General features: G+C 34.3%; 2 protein-coding genes across 4 annotated transcripts in view; one reads left to right on the top strand and one right to left on the bottom strand.

Moving 5' to 3' along the window:
- Positions 1-857: 857 nt before the first annotated feature.
- LOC117115200 lies at positions 858-7,074 on the bottom strand. Of its 3 annotated transcripts, none has more exons than XM_033258909.1 (3): positions 6,978-7,074; positions 3,070-3,189; positions 858-2,686 (listed from the first exon to the last, which is right to left on the bottom strand). In XM_033258909.1, the coding sequence occupies exons 1-3, from the start codon at positions 6,999-7,001 to the stop codon at positions 2,414-2,416; spliced, it is 417 nt and encodes a 138-aa protein (XP_033114800.1). In that variant the 5' UTR covers positions 7,002-7,074; the 3' UTR covers positions 858-2,413. The 3 variants fall into 3 exon arrangements, with proteins under 3 accessions (XP_033114800.1, XP_033114806.1, XP_033114792.1); XM_033258915.1 differs by lacking the exon at positions 6,978-7,074 and adding an exon at positions 6,029-6,061; XM_033258901.1 differs by lacking the exon at positions 6,978-7,074 and having other exon boundaries at positions 3,070-3,327.
- Positions 7,075-7,998: 924 nt separating this feature from the next.
- Positions 7,999-17,331, top strand: part of LOC117115179 (presequence protease, mitochondrial-like) — a 57,026-nt gene continuing 47,693 nt past the window's right edge. Inside the window, exons 1-7 of the mRNA XM_033258889.1 lie at positions 7,999-8,125; positions 8,596-8,707; positions 9,316-9,422; positions 10,160-10,311; positions 10,980-11,094; positions 11,653-11,749; positions 12,574-12,734. Of these exons, the coding sequence (XP_033114780.1) occupies positions 8,031-8,125; positions 8,596-8,707; positions 9,316-9,422; positions 10,160-10,311; positions 10,980-11,094; positions 11,653-11,749; positions 12,574-12,734 (839 nt within the window). The 5' untranslated portion in view covers positions 7,999-8,030. The remainder of the gene's footprint in view (positions 8,126-8,595; positions 8,708-9,315; positions 9,423-10,159; positions 10,312-10,979; positions 11,095-11,652; positions 11,750-12,573; positions 12,735-17,331) is intronic.

The following is a 17,331-nucleotide window of genomic DNA, read 5'->3' as shown; positions in this document are numbered from 1 at the left end:
AACTCTAACAGCCTTGCGGTAATAATATAATAATTACTGTATGTAGATTTTGAGCGTTAAAGAAGAGTAAACTGCAATTCGAACACCCGGGACATGCACTGCTGTCTATGCAGACGCCCAGACAATTAGGTCATTGAGGCTTTCTTGCGAATTCAAATCCTATTAAAGCCATTAAAGATTCACACTCTTGCGCATGTGTAGGCAGCACTAGCCCTGTAAGCGTGACAAAACAGAGATAAATATGATATAAGAAGGGGGCGTATATGCATTTGTTTTTGTTTTTTTTTTGTTTTTTTTTTTGTTTTTTTTTTTGTTTAAGTATCTATTCGAAGATCCTGTCTTGTTGACAAGTGATCTTATAGAATAATTATATAGGAAGACTTGTATGATATTAGAATGATGCAACACATCCACCAACAATTCGAACGTTAATGATGATACTGTTATATCATGACTTTAGTCCTTAAAACGGTAAAGCAGAAGTCACGCAAACCAATTTACTGAAACTGCTCCCTTCCCATTTGCTGATTTGTCGTCGTTTGCTGATTTGTCGTGTTTGTATTTTCTTTTTATTGGAATTTGATTAGGCCTATATCGTCTGCTTGTTGGTACAGTATAGCCTACGGTGTTTTTCTTTCTTTACCGTCTTTATTATGCTCTTTTATACCATGAACAAATGAATGGCATATGGCAAAATCAACTACCTTCATCCTAGTCCATACAATAAAGCTACACAATCACACCCACACTTAGATGCACAGACACAACCCGCTAATCTTCAAAACATATTGACATGCGCACACATAATATTTTTGTCATACACGAGTTACACACAATTATAGAGAACACGATCGAAATTTCAGTCAGGTAATCAATTTTATTAATAAATAACATTTGGTATATACATCGATTTAAATAAATAATTTACCATAAATACATTACTAGTTGCGAATACCAACTAAACACACTTAGGTCCACATTACAATTAAACGTTCCACATTTAAGTTTAAAGAGAGGAAACATAGGTTAAACTTAACTCCTCTTCGATTTAGGCGAATAACATTTTTGTACTTAAAGCATTCAAGTTATCAAGAAGAGTTATTATTCAAACAGAAGCTACACAAATGGGTAAATAGTTATAGATTTGTTATCGTGTACGTTTAAAACGTAATACACGGTCCACACGTTAGACCATGGAGTTCCCCCATGGTTTGACGAATGCTGTTACAAGTTTAATTTATGCGTAAGATTGGTGATACAGTACATATTTGAAATTAAATATTGTTACTAGCTCGAGCATACGATTCAAAATAATCTGCATCACAGCACTAAGTATTTTGAAATTGTACTAATTTGTACTCGTTATACACATTTGCTTTTTACATGTGTCAACTTTTCATTGTATTAACGAAAATAATCTCTTAGCATTGTGCAGTATTTATTATGTCTACAAAAAATGGTTCTTGGAACCGACTAAACAACCTATGTAACCATAGTTAACACGCCAATGATATTACAATGCAAGATGTATTGTCTGGCATTAAAACATTAACTTAGGCATAAGCAAATTGACCAAAAAATTCTTCATTAAATAATGAAATATTATCAATGACATCGCAAAGTGACTCGTTAGTGCGTTGCGCGTGATGATGGGCGTAGTGCTAGGCGCACTGACAATTTATGCTACGTTCACACTAGTGTGAAGTAGGGCTAAGGCAGGTTTCATGTTAGAGCAGTTCAGATACACGTTGATGCAGACACAAGCAAAGTTAGCTAGAGTAGCAGTTGGTTGTGTTTGCTTCAACTCTTTAGCTAGAGTGTGAACGAAGCTTTATAACTTTGTGATAAAGCAGGCTTATGGCCAATTTGTTAATTATATTTGATTTATTATAGTTAGACGTGAACGAGTGCTGCGGATCTATAAGGTTCACATAATTAAATCAAAGTTAACTGGTTTTTTAACTTTAAAACAATGCGATAACAGAAATATGCATACACAGGTCTTCAGTATTCGTGTTAACATAATGTTTTGCATAAAGAGCTGTTTGGTTCACATTTTTTGGAGAACTAAATGTCAACATAATACCGTCTCGATATTTTGGTTTCGTGTGAAACTGACGCTGAATAAAAACGGAAGCCTGCAAAAGTCAACAATTCTGTGTTGTCTGCTAAAAAGAGGATCACTTGGCTACGTTAAAGCGCGGGGTTTCATCAGCTGCAGCAGTTGAAGGACGGTCTGGACTGGGTTCCCTTGACATGATACCATAGCCATCAAACTTTTGAGTACACTTGCGGATCGTGGTTCTTTTGATAGTGAATAAACCCTCGCACTCAATTTTAAGTTCGGTGGCTGAAGGGAATCTAGTTTCGTCGATAGACCTTACAGTACTGTAAGGATACCCGTCGATTCCTTCTATCTCCTGCACACTGATTTCCTAGTGTTCGATTTACTATAACGCTCATGTGTTCGCCAGCATCTAAGTCCTTCCTTACAAATCATAGGGCATCGTGTAAAAGACCTTGTCAAGTCGTGTAAATCCAAATATTTGTGTATGTCTACAAAAGAACAGGTTTCTCCCAAATTCCGTACACGTTGCGAAGCTTTACACACCTTCCGGCCGAAGTCAAATGCACAACACTGGTCTCTACGACAATCTGCATTCGATGAACACGAACGACTACTACTCTGAAAAACAAAAACAAAAAAGCTTAATATATACAATAATTAATGCACAAAAGTAAATTATTAGACCAGCTATATAGGTGTTGTGTAATAATGCATACAGGCAAAACATAAATATTTTCTATAGGTACCGTAAGCCAGCTGGGTTAATTAATTACAATTAATACCGGTATTAAATAGCAATTAACATTACCATTGTTAAAACCGTAGTGTTTCACCTATGTGTTATTTAAGACTTCACATAAAAACAAATTTGCCGTTGGTAAACCAATAGTCCTAATATTGTTTCAAGTGACTTTAAGACTGGCTATAAATCAAGACACCATTGTATATTTCGATTTGAAGTGCAATAAAAAAAATCAGTACTGAAAAAAATAAATACTTACGACTTTCATTGCTCGTTTACCCCTCTGGAATGTGTCGTGCGTTGTGATTTCACCAAAAAGTTGTGTGTATTCCTCTCCATCTCCGCCACCATTTACTTCAATTGGAATGCTGCTTACTAACTGTAATACAAAAGTCATTACAGATATGAAAACGGCGGTCGTCGCAATAAACGATGCCATTATAGGCCTAATTACTATTATTTCTTCAAAGAGATAACCAGTTGGTAAAATATTCTGCGTGTGAATTCTACTCGTTCGTCAAGCTATCAAGTCTAATCTGACTGGTCTGGTAAGCAACCGCCTTTTATATACTTATCTGTCGAGAAAACCGCGGAAGAATATTAGTGGAACGATCATGTAATTGGAGAAATCCGCGCGAGGATGTGATAGGTCTAGTTCCTGTTTACTGTATGTGTTAGTGCTTCAAAATAACTCTTCATAATTAGCAGTGCTGTGCTACTGATTTTACCCGAGTTGACCTAACTTTATTAATTCGAAAGTTGTGTTGGATAACGTTGCCAGAATCTGTGGGCCCGTGCACGGTATGTCCCAGTGGCGGAATTGTGACAAATAACTTAAAAACCGCAGTTAGAATAAGGGAATTATCCAGTAAGCAAATTGTCTGACCTACATTGACAAGTTATTTTTAAATAAATATAATTGTTGGCTTATTTGTGATATAAATAGATTTCTATTGTGTTCATGCCAAAAGGAATTAATTAATTTTTTTTAGTACAGATTAATTAATATTTTTTCAATCCCATTTTTTGGTGAAGTGTATTATAAATATACCGTAATTAAAAGTAATAATGCCGTTTGTGTTTTTATAGGCATATTCAGCAAAGTTTGGTTCATAATAAACTGTACTTACAACAATGTTGACCAAATCTTAACTTAAGTATATTAAAGCTCGTCGATGGTAAAACAATGAATAACAAATAAAAAATACTTAAACAAATCCGAAAAGTAAAGCGAAACTTCACGATAATTAATTTCTATAATAATAGTAATTATAATAATCAATAATATAATATAATAGTGCCTATATGCTTTAGAATATATTTGTATAGCCTTTATATATGTAACTATATCACAATTGTGGAAATATATGTCCTTTCTGTATCGTACATCATATCCCTGTATTCTATGTATATAGCCGGTTTTTAGCGTTTTGAATACAATATACTGTGTATATGCCTATGATAAGATGTATGTGACATTTCACTTTTACATTAGTTGCAGCACAAAATAAATTGGCGCAGTCAACCAACGAATATAAAGAAGAATATACATGTATAGAATATATAAGGCTTATATAAGGAAAGGTAATATGTTTAATATATTAATATATATATATATTGCTATACATCTTAGACATTATATACGATAGCATTATATATATTTATATACATATTATATATATCTATAGTATATATGTTTATAGTGTAATTTATATTATGTGTATATAAATGCATATATTAATATATACGGTATATTATATAATAGGCCTATCTAAGATATATAAGATTATGTAGGCCTATATATATATTTACGATGGAATATTGTATATATAAACAGGTATAAACTTATATAAAATACTTAATAATCTTATATTATTAATATATTACTTATATAGGCCTAAATGTATATTCCGCTCGAACGAGAAAAACAATTAAAAAAAATCCGGCATAAAATTATTTGAACGTAATTTTAAGGCAACGTCTTCCACTAAAAGCAACGTAATAAAACTCATTCACATTGTTTTTGGATCGAATTATAAATACAATAGCTATAACCTATTTGCATGGCAATTATTTCCTCCTTCCCGCAATGATATCCACATACATGGCATAACGCTTGTCTGTCTCTTAACGAGTATTACGTATGTCAAAAGCAAAATCAGTCCATTTTTATCTGAAAGATTGTTTTAACTTTATCGAAAAGAGGCATAATTCGTCATTAATGCAAAACATTTCGAGCTTTGTTTTTACTTTTATCGTAAGATCCATGCGTTTGTGTTGTCCGTTGAACCTGGTGAGCTGGGTTCCTGACACTGAACTTAATGTTTTCATTAATTATGATAACTTAACGTCTCCGCTTTTTACTTTTGTACAATTAATATAGTTTATATTAGGTGGCTGTATTATGATGTCCCCGTGTTCTAAGATTGACTGTTTTTAACAACAGCAAGATACCTGTTTAAAATATGGATAAGATCATTCTAGTGCGCCGTTATCGATGTAGTTATCAATCAGATTAATGTAAAAGAAATAAAACTTGGACGTTTACGGCGCACGTTATCGAGCGCACACAGGCACGTGCTCTATGTTGTCCAATCACGGATGAAGCTCATTTAGCCTATAATAATAAAAATAATAAGCAAATAATAAAATTTAAATTGGAATTTTGTTTTATAAATATGTCAGATACACATTTTAAGATAAACTTGGGTTGGATAATGTCATTGCAGTGGTTCAAATCTTATCTTTCAAATAGAAAACAGTTTACGGTTGTTGAAGAGGCCAGATCTGAGATTTTTAACGTAAATTATGGTGTCCCTCAAAGGTCCATACTCGGCCCTATTCTTTTTACGATTTTTGCTAACGATTTTTCAAATTGTGTGTTGTCCTGTAGTGTTAACATGTTTGCGGACGATACCGCAATATTTTATTAGTTAATTATTTAGTGAAATGTTAAATATTGATCTTGCTAACGTAAATAACTGGCTTAAGCAAAATAAAATCACCTTAAATACGTAGGAATGTGAAGTAATGCTAATTGGGTAGTTAACATTAAAATTGGAAGTGAGCACATTAAACAAGTCGAATCATGCAAATATTTAGGGATTATAATTGACAGACATGGGAAAAACAAATTGATTTAGTTTGCTCTAAAATTTCTAAGGGTATTGGTGCCTTAAAAGAGTTAAATGTTTTGTCCCTAATGATTGTTTAATTACCTTATATAATTCCATCATCTTGTCTCATTTTGAGTATTGTTGCGAAATTTGGGGCAACTGTAGTGATACTTTGGCTGCAAAACGTCGAAGATTTCAAAATAGGGCGGGACGTGTTATCCTCGGTAGCAAATGGGATGAACCAGCTGCAACAGTGTTAGACAGTCTGAGCTGGCAAAGTCTGTATCTCGGTAGATCCAGAAAAGTGTCAATTTTTATGTATAAATCTGTCAAACTACTACTATCTTTTTAAATTTGAAAAACAAAGTGCTTACAGTTTGCGACATTTTGATTGCCTTAAACTCTATATTCCTAAACCTAACAGTAATTTCAAGAAACGTAGCATAGTGTATATGGGTTCGCATCAATGGAATTGTGTCCCATTTGAGATTAGATATTCGCCTTCTCTTTCGATTTTTAAATACAAATTGTAATGTTATTCATATATTTAATTATTATTCTATTATTATTATTATACTTATTTAATTCTATTATACATTATATTATATTTGTCTTTTGGGTATACACGACCATTTGTAAAACAACCTTTTTGTTGAAATGATATCGTGTCTAAATAAAATAAAATAAATGAATGAATGCATGAAGTACCGCTAAATTTAAAGTGCGTTTTGTTGAAGCCGTTTTGACGTATTACGTTGCTGGTATGCTATAATCCTAAGATACAACACATAAGCCTACTTTACATCGAATTAGAGTATGGAATCAACCTAGGTCCGTGTACGGTACATGTTCAATACAAATTTAAAATAATTATATTAGGGCCTATTGAGCGTAGGTTCATCCTAATTGAAATTGGATTAAGTTCAAGACTGGGTTCATTTAGGTTAGTTAGAGAAATTGCAGTAACATTACCATTGTCATGTATCATAATTAATATGATATTTTGTTAATTAGGCCTAAGGAGATCATTACTGTCATCAATTACTCTTACCGCCTTTAGAACGCCAATCGCCATAATTAGGCATGCTCTGATGAAAATTCGAACTTAGGCCTGATAGAGGGAGAAGCAGCTTTATTACCGTACCCAGGCAGAGTTCTAGTAAATGAATTTAAATAAGAAAAATTAACGCTATTATGTTCGTATTGTTGGTGGTCGTGATTTAAGGATTGTTGAGGACAATTCGCGTACCTTTGCGGAAACAAGATAATTACTAAACTCAAGCAATTCTTCAGACCAGTTCGCGTGATGTCAATTTAAGAAGTGTATACGCAAATGAAGAAAATTAACAATTATTTAGATACGTAACACTAATTTTCCATTACGATTACAAAAAATAGTGATGCTATTTTATTAAAGGACGGGATCTCCTAAAAGACACCTATAATGAGACACCATATGCTTACCAACTGAATTATGAGCCCTCTATAACTAGCAAAGTTTTCCTACGCATTACATTATAAACACATTCCTATAAAGATACAATTTCCGACACATAGGCCCTACATCAATATAAAATTAAATGTTGATGACAAATGAATATTTCATAAATCTACTAACTACGTCTATGCTAAATATTGGTTTAATCTTAATGTTCATGATGAGAACAATATATATGAAAAAAAAAACAATGCTAATATGTTTGATTATAGTGATTTTTCGATTATCAAATACAGCCTATAGTCACTGAGTCTCATGCCATTACAAATTTGAAGAATAGTTATTTTTGGAAAGTTCTATTATATTACTTTGCATCTTTAATTTGCAACCTATAACAAGACAAAGGGTAGTTAAAAATATATTGCCCTAGAGATTTGTAAATGCAGACGACTTATAAATGGATCGTTAGAGAAAGGTAATGCCGCGAGGTGCATAAAATAATAATTGACATACACATCATATTATTCATAATGCGTATTCCATTTCCAATATTATCCTAGAAATGAAATTGTCTGTTTTTTATACGGTACAGGACAATTAATTTATAAAAGTTTAAGTCGTGAGAGGGCGCACATCAAAACATGTGTGCACCAGTGTAGGAGAAAAATGTTCTCACCATCTAAAAACGGTTCTGCTATTAGAAAATGCATTTGTAATGCCAGATATTTAAGCAAAAGATACAATTTCTTAAGCAAATTAAGGTGAAGATATGTCTGATTGTTTATAGCTTTCTTGTTATGCAATTTTTTTCTTAGGCATGATTGACGTGGTGCTGGCGCTAGGCCTAGTAGTAGGCCTACTTATATCAGGTCAGTGGGGCAGGAGTCGGTGGTGGTTACCGGCTAGGCCTAGCTGTGCATTCTTCCCTGTACTACTAGGCCTAGGGCCTACCTGCTACTGCCACTGCAAGGTGGCTAAATTTGCTGAGTATAAACAAGGCCTAAAATCAACAGGACCATCTTGGTGTTATACCTAACCATTTTGTCACTATGTAGCTTTAGTAGGCCATGCTGTATAATTTGTGCTCCATATTATTATTATTATTATTATTATTAATTAAGCATTTCTTCATGAGATGAGAATATAAGAATGGTTGTATAAACTAATTCCTCCATGGTTGTACAGTAGGCCTATTTTTTAGTATTATATTAATGCTACTCTTTTATTCTAGGCAATCTCACAGGTGTAATGTGCAAGCTAGGCACTGTGCCTCAGTGTCTGCATTACAGAGGGTTGAGTCATACAAGCCTGGAGAATGTATACATGGCTTTACTGTTGAAAAAGTAAGAAACCCATAATGAGCACTTTTTATAGATTATAGACAATCATCTAGTCATACAACAATGTAATTTTTATCCATACATTATCATCCTCCTCACTGACATCATTCTCACCACCTGATCATATAAACCACATCATCATCATTCTTGTCATCATCAACTGCTTCATCGTCATTGTATGCAAGCTTAATCTCGTCATCCTCATTATTATTAACCACATCATGATCATCATCCGCCTTATCCTCATCATTGTCATCAGGGATGGGTTGGCCTATCTTTTAAACGGTCACAAATTTTTGTGCCTTTGCAGTGCAATGTTTTTAGGAGGAAAAAATGATAATTGAGAAAACTAACACTGAACAAAAAACAATAAACTGCAAATGGTACGAATAGTCTCTAATAGTCCATATAGACAAAATGTGAGTGTTCCTGTGGCCCCCAGCTCCCCTCCTTTAGTTACTGGATTGGGAATCACCCCTGATCGACCTTGTCTTCACCCTCATTGTCATAATTAATGCATCTTATTCATTTACCATCATCAGCCATTTAATCATATTGTCATTATTTTTGTCACATAATAATACATTTATTTTGTCTAATACATTTCACAGATTGTTAATGTTCCTGAACTTTATTTATCAGCTGTGAAATTATCCCATGATGCAACAGGTGCCCAGTATCTACATGTGGCTCGAGAAGATTCTAATAATGTCTTCAGGTACAGTATGTTGTATATCTTCTCAAAAAGATCCATTGTTAACTATAGATACTAATATTCTTTTTTGTTTATACATTAGCTATGGTAAATAGTACATAATTTGAATGCATTTCAATAAAATGATAATATATGTATTATTTATATTGATTAGTGATAGCGCAATGACAGCATAGTATCAAGGACACTGTTTAATTAAATAATTAAATACTTCTTGAAAGTAAGATCTCTCTCATGGTCGTACCTGGCAATGTTATGTCAACTGATGCAAATCAGTCAATGACGGCCATATGTTTTCAATGAAAGAAAATGGCTGGGAAGACAAGTAAGTAAGCATTAATAATAATTAAATATATTATAGATATTTTGACCTATTCAGAGTCTGAACCCACTACCTCAGGAGAATGAGTGGAGTTGAAATACTAGCCTGGCTTTAGGTACTCAAGGAAGTACTGTATACAAAAAAGTTCATATAGAGTGGAGTTGAATAGCTTGGTGGTTAAGATGTTTGCCTTTCAATTCCTGTCAGTGTTGTAGGATCTCATATTGAGATTTAGTTTTTGGTTTTGTAATCCGTATGTTTTGTCTTGTGAAAGGGATTGTCATCTACAAGTAGGACAGTGATATATTCGCTGTTGACAATCAATTTTTTTTCGTGTCCAAAACAACTCCACTCCCTAAACCTCATTGAGATTTAGTTTTTGGTTTTGTATCCGTATGATTGTGTTATTGATTTTCAGTGTTGCTTTTCGTACCACACCGATGGACAGTACTGGTGTGTCGCACATCTTGGAGCATTCAGCACTATGTGGGTCTCAGAAATACCCATGCAGAGATCCATTTTTCAAAATGTTGAATCGTTCCTTATCCACTTTTATGAATGCTTTCACAGGTAATAACTTGATTGAGGTAATAACTTGATTGATTGATGTATTTGTACATTAACACTGTATTAGTCTCCCTTTGATTGATTTTTCATCAGATTATTTTCCCCCCCCCCCAGTCATTTATTTGTTCAATCATATATAAAATTTAGGATTAATCATTATTTCATGAATTCTCTCATTCATAAATATTTAATTTGGTTTATGATACTATGAGCAGCATACAGTCATCACAAAACTATAACAAATACAAGTAGAGTGGATTTAAATAGCTTAGTGGTCAAGATGCTTGCCTTCCAATCCATGTGACAACAGGACTTTTTCTCACAGCTAAATACAACTCCACTCACTAAGCCTCATAAAGAGACTCACTTATAGAAACAGCACATTATTTCATTCGTTTAAGAGAGCCCCTAAATATCAGCCGACCTTCTAGGATACGCTCAAAGGAACACCCTCTATAAAATACGGTTCAAAAAAAGAAAGGTCTGTTATTATCAGGAGTGGAATTAATCACTAAACCCTTTTCCTTACAGAAAAACTTTTCTTTTTCTTCATCTTTTTTGTACCAACCACAGATAAAACACTAATAAAATGTAATTATCCCTTAATTCTCTTATTTCATCCATTTATTCTTTCAATAATAATAACTTCCCATCATCTGTATTTGTTTCAGGCAGCGACTACACAGTGTACCCATTTTCAACACAGAATTCAACAGATTTCTCTAATTTAATGTCAGTCTATCTTGATGCAACTTTCTTTCCGAAATTACAAGAACAAGATTTCCGGTAAAGAGAAGCACAGAAATTCAAATGCATATTTTCGAGCTTAAGTTACAGTAGTGTTGCATTTGAACAAATCCTGACAAATTTAATTAAAACATTGAAGTGCTCATGTAAAAGTATTACTTCAAATGTGAAGAAATTCAGTTTTCAGTTGGTATTGAAAATCATCAAAAATATTTTGTTGTTCAAATACATTATTAAAACTTCAGTGATCAGACCAAATAGGTTTACAATGAATAGCTAATTTAAGGGTCTATTTATGTATCTATAGGGGATTGTCTGTCAGTGTACTACCCCCACTGAAAATAGGTATTCTTTGCACTTTCTTGGGTTATCCTTGGTGAAAAACCAATCCAACCTTTTTAATTGAGAAAAAAAAAATAAGCAATTAAAATATTAAATTTCATTTGTAGAGTTTTTGGTTTTAGCATATCACAGATAGTTTAATTACCAGGTAATTTAATGGTATATATGCAAATTGAAAAGAATATTTTTCCTCATTGTTTTAAGTGCAGTGAATATGAATGAATAAATATTGATATTGATGTTTGTTGTTGAAAGGCAGGAGGGATGGAGGCTGGAAAATGAGGACAACCAAGATCCAACCTCACCAATCATTTTCAAAGGTGTTGTCTATAATGAAATGAAAGGAGCCATGGTGAGCATATTTTTAGTATCGCTATAATACCCCTTCACGCTGACCTAGTTAGCACTACGTTCTGGAGAACGGGGACGAACTGAATATGAACGGAATGGACATAGTAGACACCGAATACAATCTTAGTATGAATGGGCAAGGACAGAAATGGTCCAGAACGTCGACCATGTTTAAAATTCAATCCCATTCTACCCTTTCAAATATAGGACCGGGTAAGGTCGTATTTCAAGTGAGCTTGCCTTACTGCGAACATGGAGCGAACGGGGGAAATAGGAGTACGATCCAACACCGATGTTGTTAGGTTCCACCCCGTCCTGCCTATTCTCAGACAGAAAAATGAGAACGGGCTAGAGAGGTTTTGTATTATAGCAGATCGGGCTGTAACATGATCCAGATCTCCGTTCTGAATGTGTTAAAGACTGCCTGAGAACCCAGTGCAAACGGGCAAGACTGAGCAGGAACTGTTTTGAACGGACATGTCGTAGGGGTTAAATGGGTTGAGGACAGGTTGGAACTTAAGAAAGAAGTGCCAACGACATTGAACGTAATGTCTTCCTGTTCTAAACGTTGTTCGAACGTTGTACAGACCGTCTGTAATCGTAATGCACTTTCTTCAAACTGTGTTGTGTCGTAGTAAAAGCCAAAATTGCACGTTTCAACCTGTCCTCATCCTGTGTCATGAAATTTTCAGGACGGGCAAGAACGTTCTTCGAACTAGTACAGTGTGAAGGGGCCATAACTGATGGTATAAAAGTGTATGAATGATATCCTGGCAATTTATCAGCTGTAAAGATCATAACTGTGATTATCATCTCAAACCCTAGGCTAGCGCTGATTCCTTGTTTGCAACACATTGTCAGAACAAATTGTTCCCGAGCCATACATATTCTCACAACAGTGGTGGTGACCCCAGCTGTATACCTGACCTCACCTGGCAGCAGCTCAAACAGTTTCATGCATCTCATTATCACCCTAGCAATGCAAGGTGAGTTTCTGATTCCAGTTTGGTTTATTTGTTAATATAATTGTGCTTCCTAAAGTAAATAAATTACTTTATATACCTGTATAAGAACCTTTATAGAGTAATTTTTTTAAATTTATTCTTGAAAATAACGGTTGAATTGACATTGTGTTGTGACTCATTGAGTATCTGTTACTGTTGGTTACATACAGTAGGAGTGATTCTCAATGCCAAGTTAAGCCAATTAAATCTAACAGATAGCGTGATATTTAAAATGTGTGAACTTGAACCTTCTCTGTGTCCATATTGTTATTCCTGTGGAGGGGAGGTAAGTAATAAAAATACACATTATCTGTGTAAATTCAGAGGTGACTTCATTGGCTATAGTGCTGTAAATCTGCAGGGTCAACAAGCCCCCGTCCTAACTTTCTTTTTGTGACTATAAACAACTCTGCTTCCTGAGACGCTGATAAAGAATTTTTCTATCATGTAATTAGCTGTTAGATGTGAATGATATTTTAAGTACTGTAAGCTTAAGTGCTGTGCACCAACACCTAAATTTACTTAATCGAAGTTGAGAATTTTGCACTTTAACAGAGAGCAGCTTAGCTCAGTCGGCTAATCTGGTGGTAGCCACTGTGCGTGCGTTGAACCGTGGAGATCTCTAGGTCCCCGGTTCAATTCCCATCACTGTCTCTCCTAGTGTTTCAGCTGGAGGGCTGACATACAAGTTAAAATAACGCACAGTCTTTCGGATGAGATGTTTAAGCCGTTATTCCCGTGTACATTTATGGCCCATGTGCATGTTAAACATCGCAGTACACTCTCCGGAAAAGAGTAAGGGATTGTCTCCCGGTGTATTGCCCAATTACCACTAGAAGGACCCCACTGGAAATGAGCATTTTGCACATTAAAATTTAAACTTTATTGACTTTGATATTACTATGTCAATATGAAATCATATGCAACAATTAATGTTTTCTTGTTAATGTTTCCAAACACAAGGATAGTGATATTACGCACGGCTTTACAAAACAATTGAAGTAATAGCTAGCCTAGCATGAAAATGCTATTTCCTTTAGGGCACATGTCATTATTCATAATATCCTTGATGATTATTATGAATGACATCAATCATAGTTTTTTTATTACACATAAAATATAGAAAAAAAAATGGAAAAAACAAATCTTTACTTGAAAGGCTACTGTATATAAATTATGCTGTCTTATAAGTGAAATCTAAAGTGTTTCACTGAGTAGTAGAAACAGACAGCATCTAAAGACCAGTTTTAAAATGTATAGTCTCTTTCTCAAAGGGGAAAAGCTACAAGGATTATTTTTACTCAGTTATTCTTGATGGTGTTAGCAAATTTTTATTTACCATGATAACGCAAGACTTTTTTTATACCTTGTTTAAGAAACCCTCTGACCACTGAAAAGTGGAGATTTTGAATTAAAAATAGCCCACGCCACACAAGGCTTGGAAATTTCAGACATTTTTTAAATTTATTTTTATTACGTCCTCTGTTCCCCTGAAATCCCTAATATTTCTTCCTTAATTATATAAATTTAAAGCATTTATTAATCTCATTACTACACTGTTTCATCCATTCATCAATAGCATTTTATTTTTATTTTCTCCTCTGCCAGATGCTTTTGGCAAAATCGATTTGCTATTAATAAGAAAACAAACTTTTATTTTTATTTTTTTTCCGCCCTTCTCTGACTACATTCGCAAAACAAGGGATTAATAAAGTCTGGCCTAATAAGCTTAAATGGAGGAAAGTAGCTATGGTATGGTATGTATGTGATACATGGTTAAATATTTAACTACTTGAGTACAATTTCTTGCTCACCAAATTTCTGGTGGGTGGAAGGGGGAGATGCCCCTGGGCAAAAAAAGAATGAGAGTGGCAAGACAACCATTGCCAACTACGGCACTTTAGTTCATTTGAGCGTTGCCACAGCCGCTAGTTAGATTCCCTCATCTGATCCGACCATATTTTAATTAACTGCAACATGCTCTATTCATAGAAAATATGGTTGACATATATTGCTGTTGAAAGGTATGATATCCAAAAATATGTTGAAAAAAATTAGAATAATATTTACTCAGAGTTTAATAAATAAGAGAGTTTGTGTTTCCTGTAATTTAGTTTTGCTGTTGACTAGGAAGTACATTGAGTAATTGTTGGCGATTAGTTTGTGTTTTATGTAGCTGATAGGGGAAGAGACGGAAATAATTGAAATAAAGGGGTTTGTGAGTAGATAGGGAGGGATGCCAGAATGTCTGGGAAAATTTGGAAAACACATCAAACATACAATTTAACATTTAATTGCTAATTTAAAGAATATTTTAATAAGTTAACGTAGTTGGATTTATATAGCGCTTTATATCGAAGTCTCAAACAGTAACTTTCTTGTCCCTTTGCATCTGAACTACCTGGTAAACCAGTACTGGCTATTCTTGCCTATCCATAACAGGGGCTGTATGAACCAGTACACCAGGATAACCCCTACTCATCTTCTTTACTCATGTGCCTACTGGGCCTACTGTTTATATATTCCTTATCCAAGGAGACTTGTTTCACCGTTCAAACCAGCGCCGATATTATGGCTGTACGTTGCGATGTACCTGCCTTAACCACTTGACCTTTCTAAGTGGCACTCTTCTAAGGAGATAGCTTTAATAAATGATATATATTATGATATATGATTTACAGACTTTTCAGCACAAAAATTCTTAAAATTGATTACCAGCCAATTTAAGATTCTACAGGCTCGTTCTACAGGCTCGTACACACCCCTCAAATTATTCCAAAACCTATGATTTCACAAAATCGTTCCTAATTATCACAAAATGCTTTAGCATGCATTGCATTATATATTCGCCAGCTTATCTAACCGTTGATTTTTAATAATGTGGTATGAAATTTGTAAGAAATTAATCGTCTCCGGTGATTGCAGATTGATCTATATAATATGAACAATGTTATCTATAGGCCTGCAGAAGTATAGGACATAATAACGTTACTTTTTCAGGTCCCAAAAACACCCAAATTAATGAAAATTTAAATGAAATATTTATGAATTATGTTTGAGACAAACCCCCTCCAGGCCTCTGCCCCTGGACCACCAAATTTAAAAAAGTCCACTTTTTAAAACCTATTATTTCACTAAAATCGTTCCTAATTATCGCGAAATGCTATAGTATGCATTACATTTTTTTGCCCGCTCTTCTACCCGTTGAATTTTAATAATGTGCTACGAAATCTGTTGGAAATTATCAGTTCCAGTGATTGTAGGCCTACAGATGTAAAGGACATGAAAAATTATAATTACGCAGTGGTGGATTCAAGGGGGGAAGTTTGCCTGAGTGGGCTATTTCCGGCCACTTTGAGGTGCCATAATCATAAAAGGTCCACTTCGGTTGCAAAACGCACCTCCCCATCGAAAATCCTGCCTATGGGCCTGTTCTATGCATAGAAAAGTAAAAAGGTAACCAACACATGTAATGATTATGTTTAAATAACACAGAACGAATGTTACTCTGAATATAGATACAGAGGCTTCCCTCTCGTTATTTGGAGTATTATTAATTCTCTGTTATGTAAAATAGGAAATCTATAGAGATTATTAATGCTTAAAAAAAAAAGTGATAAGATGAAATAAACAAAAAATGTAAACTGAATTTGTGTATAGGGCTGGGTTCATATAACATGCTTTGTTTTCCCAACATGTTGAAAAATATAATCATGTTTGTTTTTGTACTCACAAACTACTCACAAACCCTTGAATAAAAATCTGTTCTGGGGAACTAACAATGTCATAAGCAATTAATAAAAAGCGATCAGTTTTAAAAAGGTCCTACAGAGTCATGTCTTATTCAAGATAGGTCAACCTGTTTGTCATATGTATAAAAATTCATCAAAATTTCTATTCCCAATTTGCAGTGAACAGCCATCTGAAAGGAAATTAACCATTTGTAACATATTTTTATGTATGTTTTAACTCTCGCTGTAATCGTGTGTTTTTGCTACAAGAACATCACCATTAATTGTGTTCTTGTTTTTAAAGATGTAGACGTGAACTTCCAATAAGAAACAGATCAAAACAATTCAGTATATGCGGACTTACAGACTTTATTATGAAAATCCTTGAATTGATCACCAGTCAAAGGTCTATGCAACAAATATATGAACAGTACATTTATGCATCTGTTCATTTGTGAGATAAACATTTTCTCTTAAAAGCATTTATAAGTCAGTTGTCCCCGAGCAGGCACTACTTCAATAGAGGGCCTGCTATTTTTTTTGCATCTGGTGTGCAAAAACCTCAAAACTGTAGCCGGGTTTTGAATCTGTGAATATTTTGTTGCTATGCCAATCTCTGAACGTACACAGCCAACCTAACAAATCTCGCTCTACGGCACTGGTTAACACAAGTGAAGCCAGACCACCTAGGGAAGGCCTAGAAAGGCATATGTTTATGAGATTTACGCCCGTATTCTTAAAACGAACTTTAGTCGAACTTCGAACTAGAACTTCATTTAGTCTTAGTTGCAACTTCAACTTCAAATTGTATTCACAAACAACGTAGTAGAAGTTCTAACTACGACTAA

The sequence above is a fragment of the Anneissia japonica genome, unplaced genomic scaffold, assembly GCF_011630105.1.
Source record: "Anneissia japonica isolate Jap-2015-1 unplaced genomic scaffold, ASM1163010v1 scaffold199_len4679917_cov187, whole genome shotgun sequence".
Classification (NCBI taxonomy): Eukaryota; Metazoa; Echinodermata; class Crinoidea; order Comatulida; family Comatulidae; genus Anneissia; species Anneissia japonica.
Note: the sequence above shows the minus strand (reverse complement) of the source record. Positions and strands in the feature narration are given on the sequence as shown.

Excerpts from the sequence above, each read along its gene's own strand:
- LOC117115200 (XM_033258901.1), bottom strand. The coding sequence starts at position 3,249 with ATGGCATCGTTTATTGCGACGACCGCCGTTTTCATATCTGTAATGACT. Across the intron at positions 2,687-3,069 it reads GTAAACGAGCAATGAAAGTC|AGTAGTAGTCGTTCGTGTTC; the intron begins GTAAGTATTTAT and ends TTTGTTTTTCAG.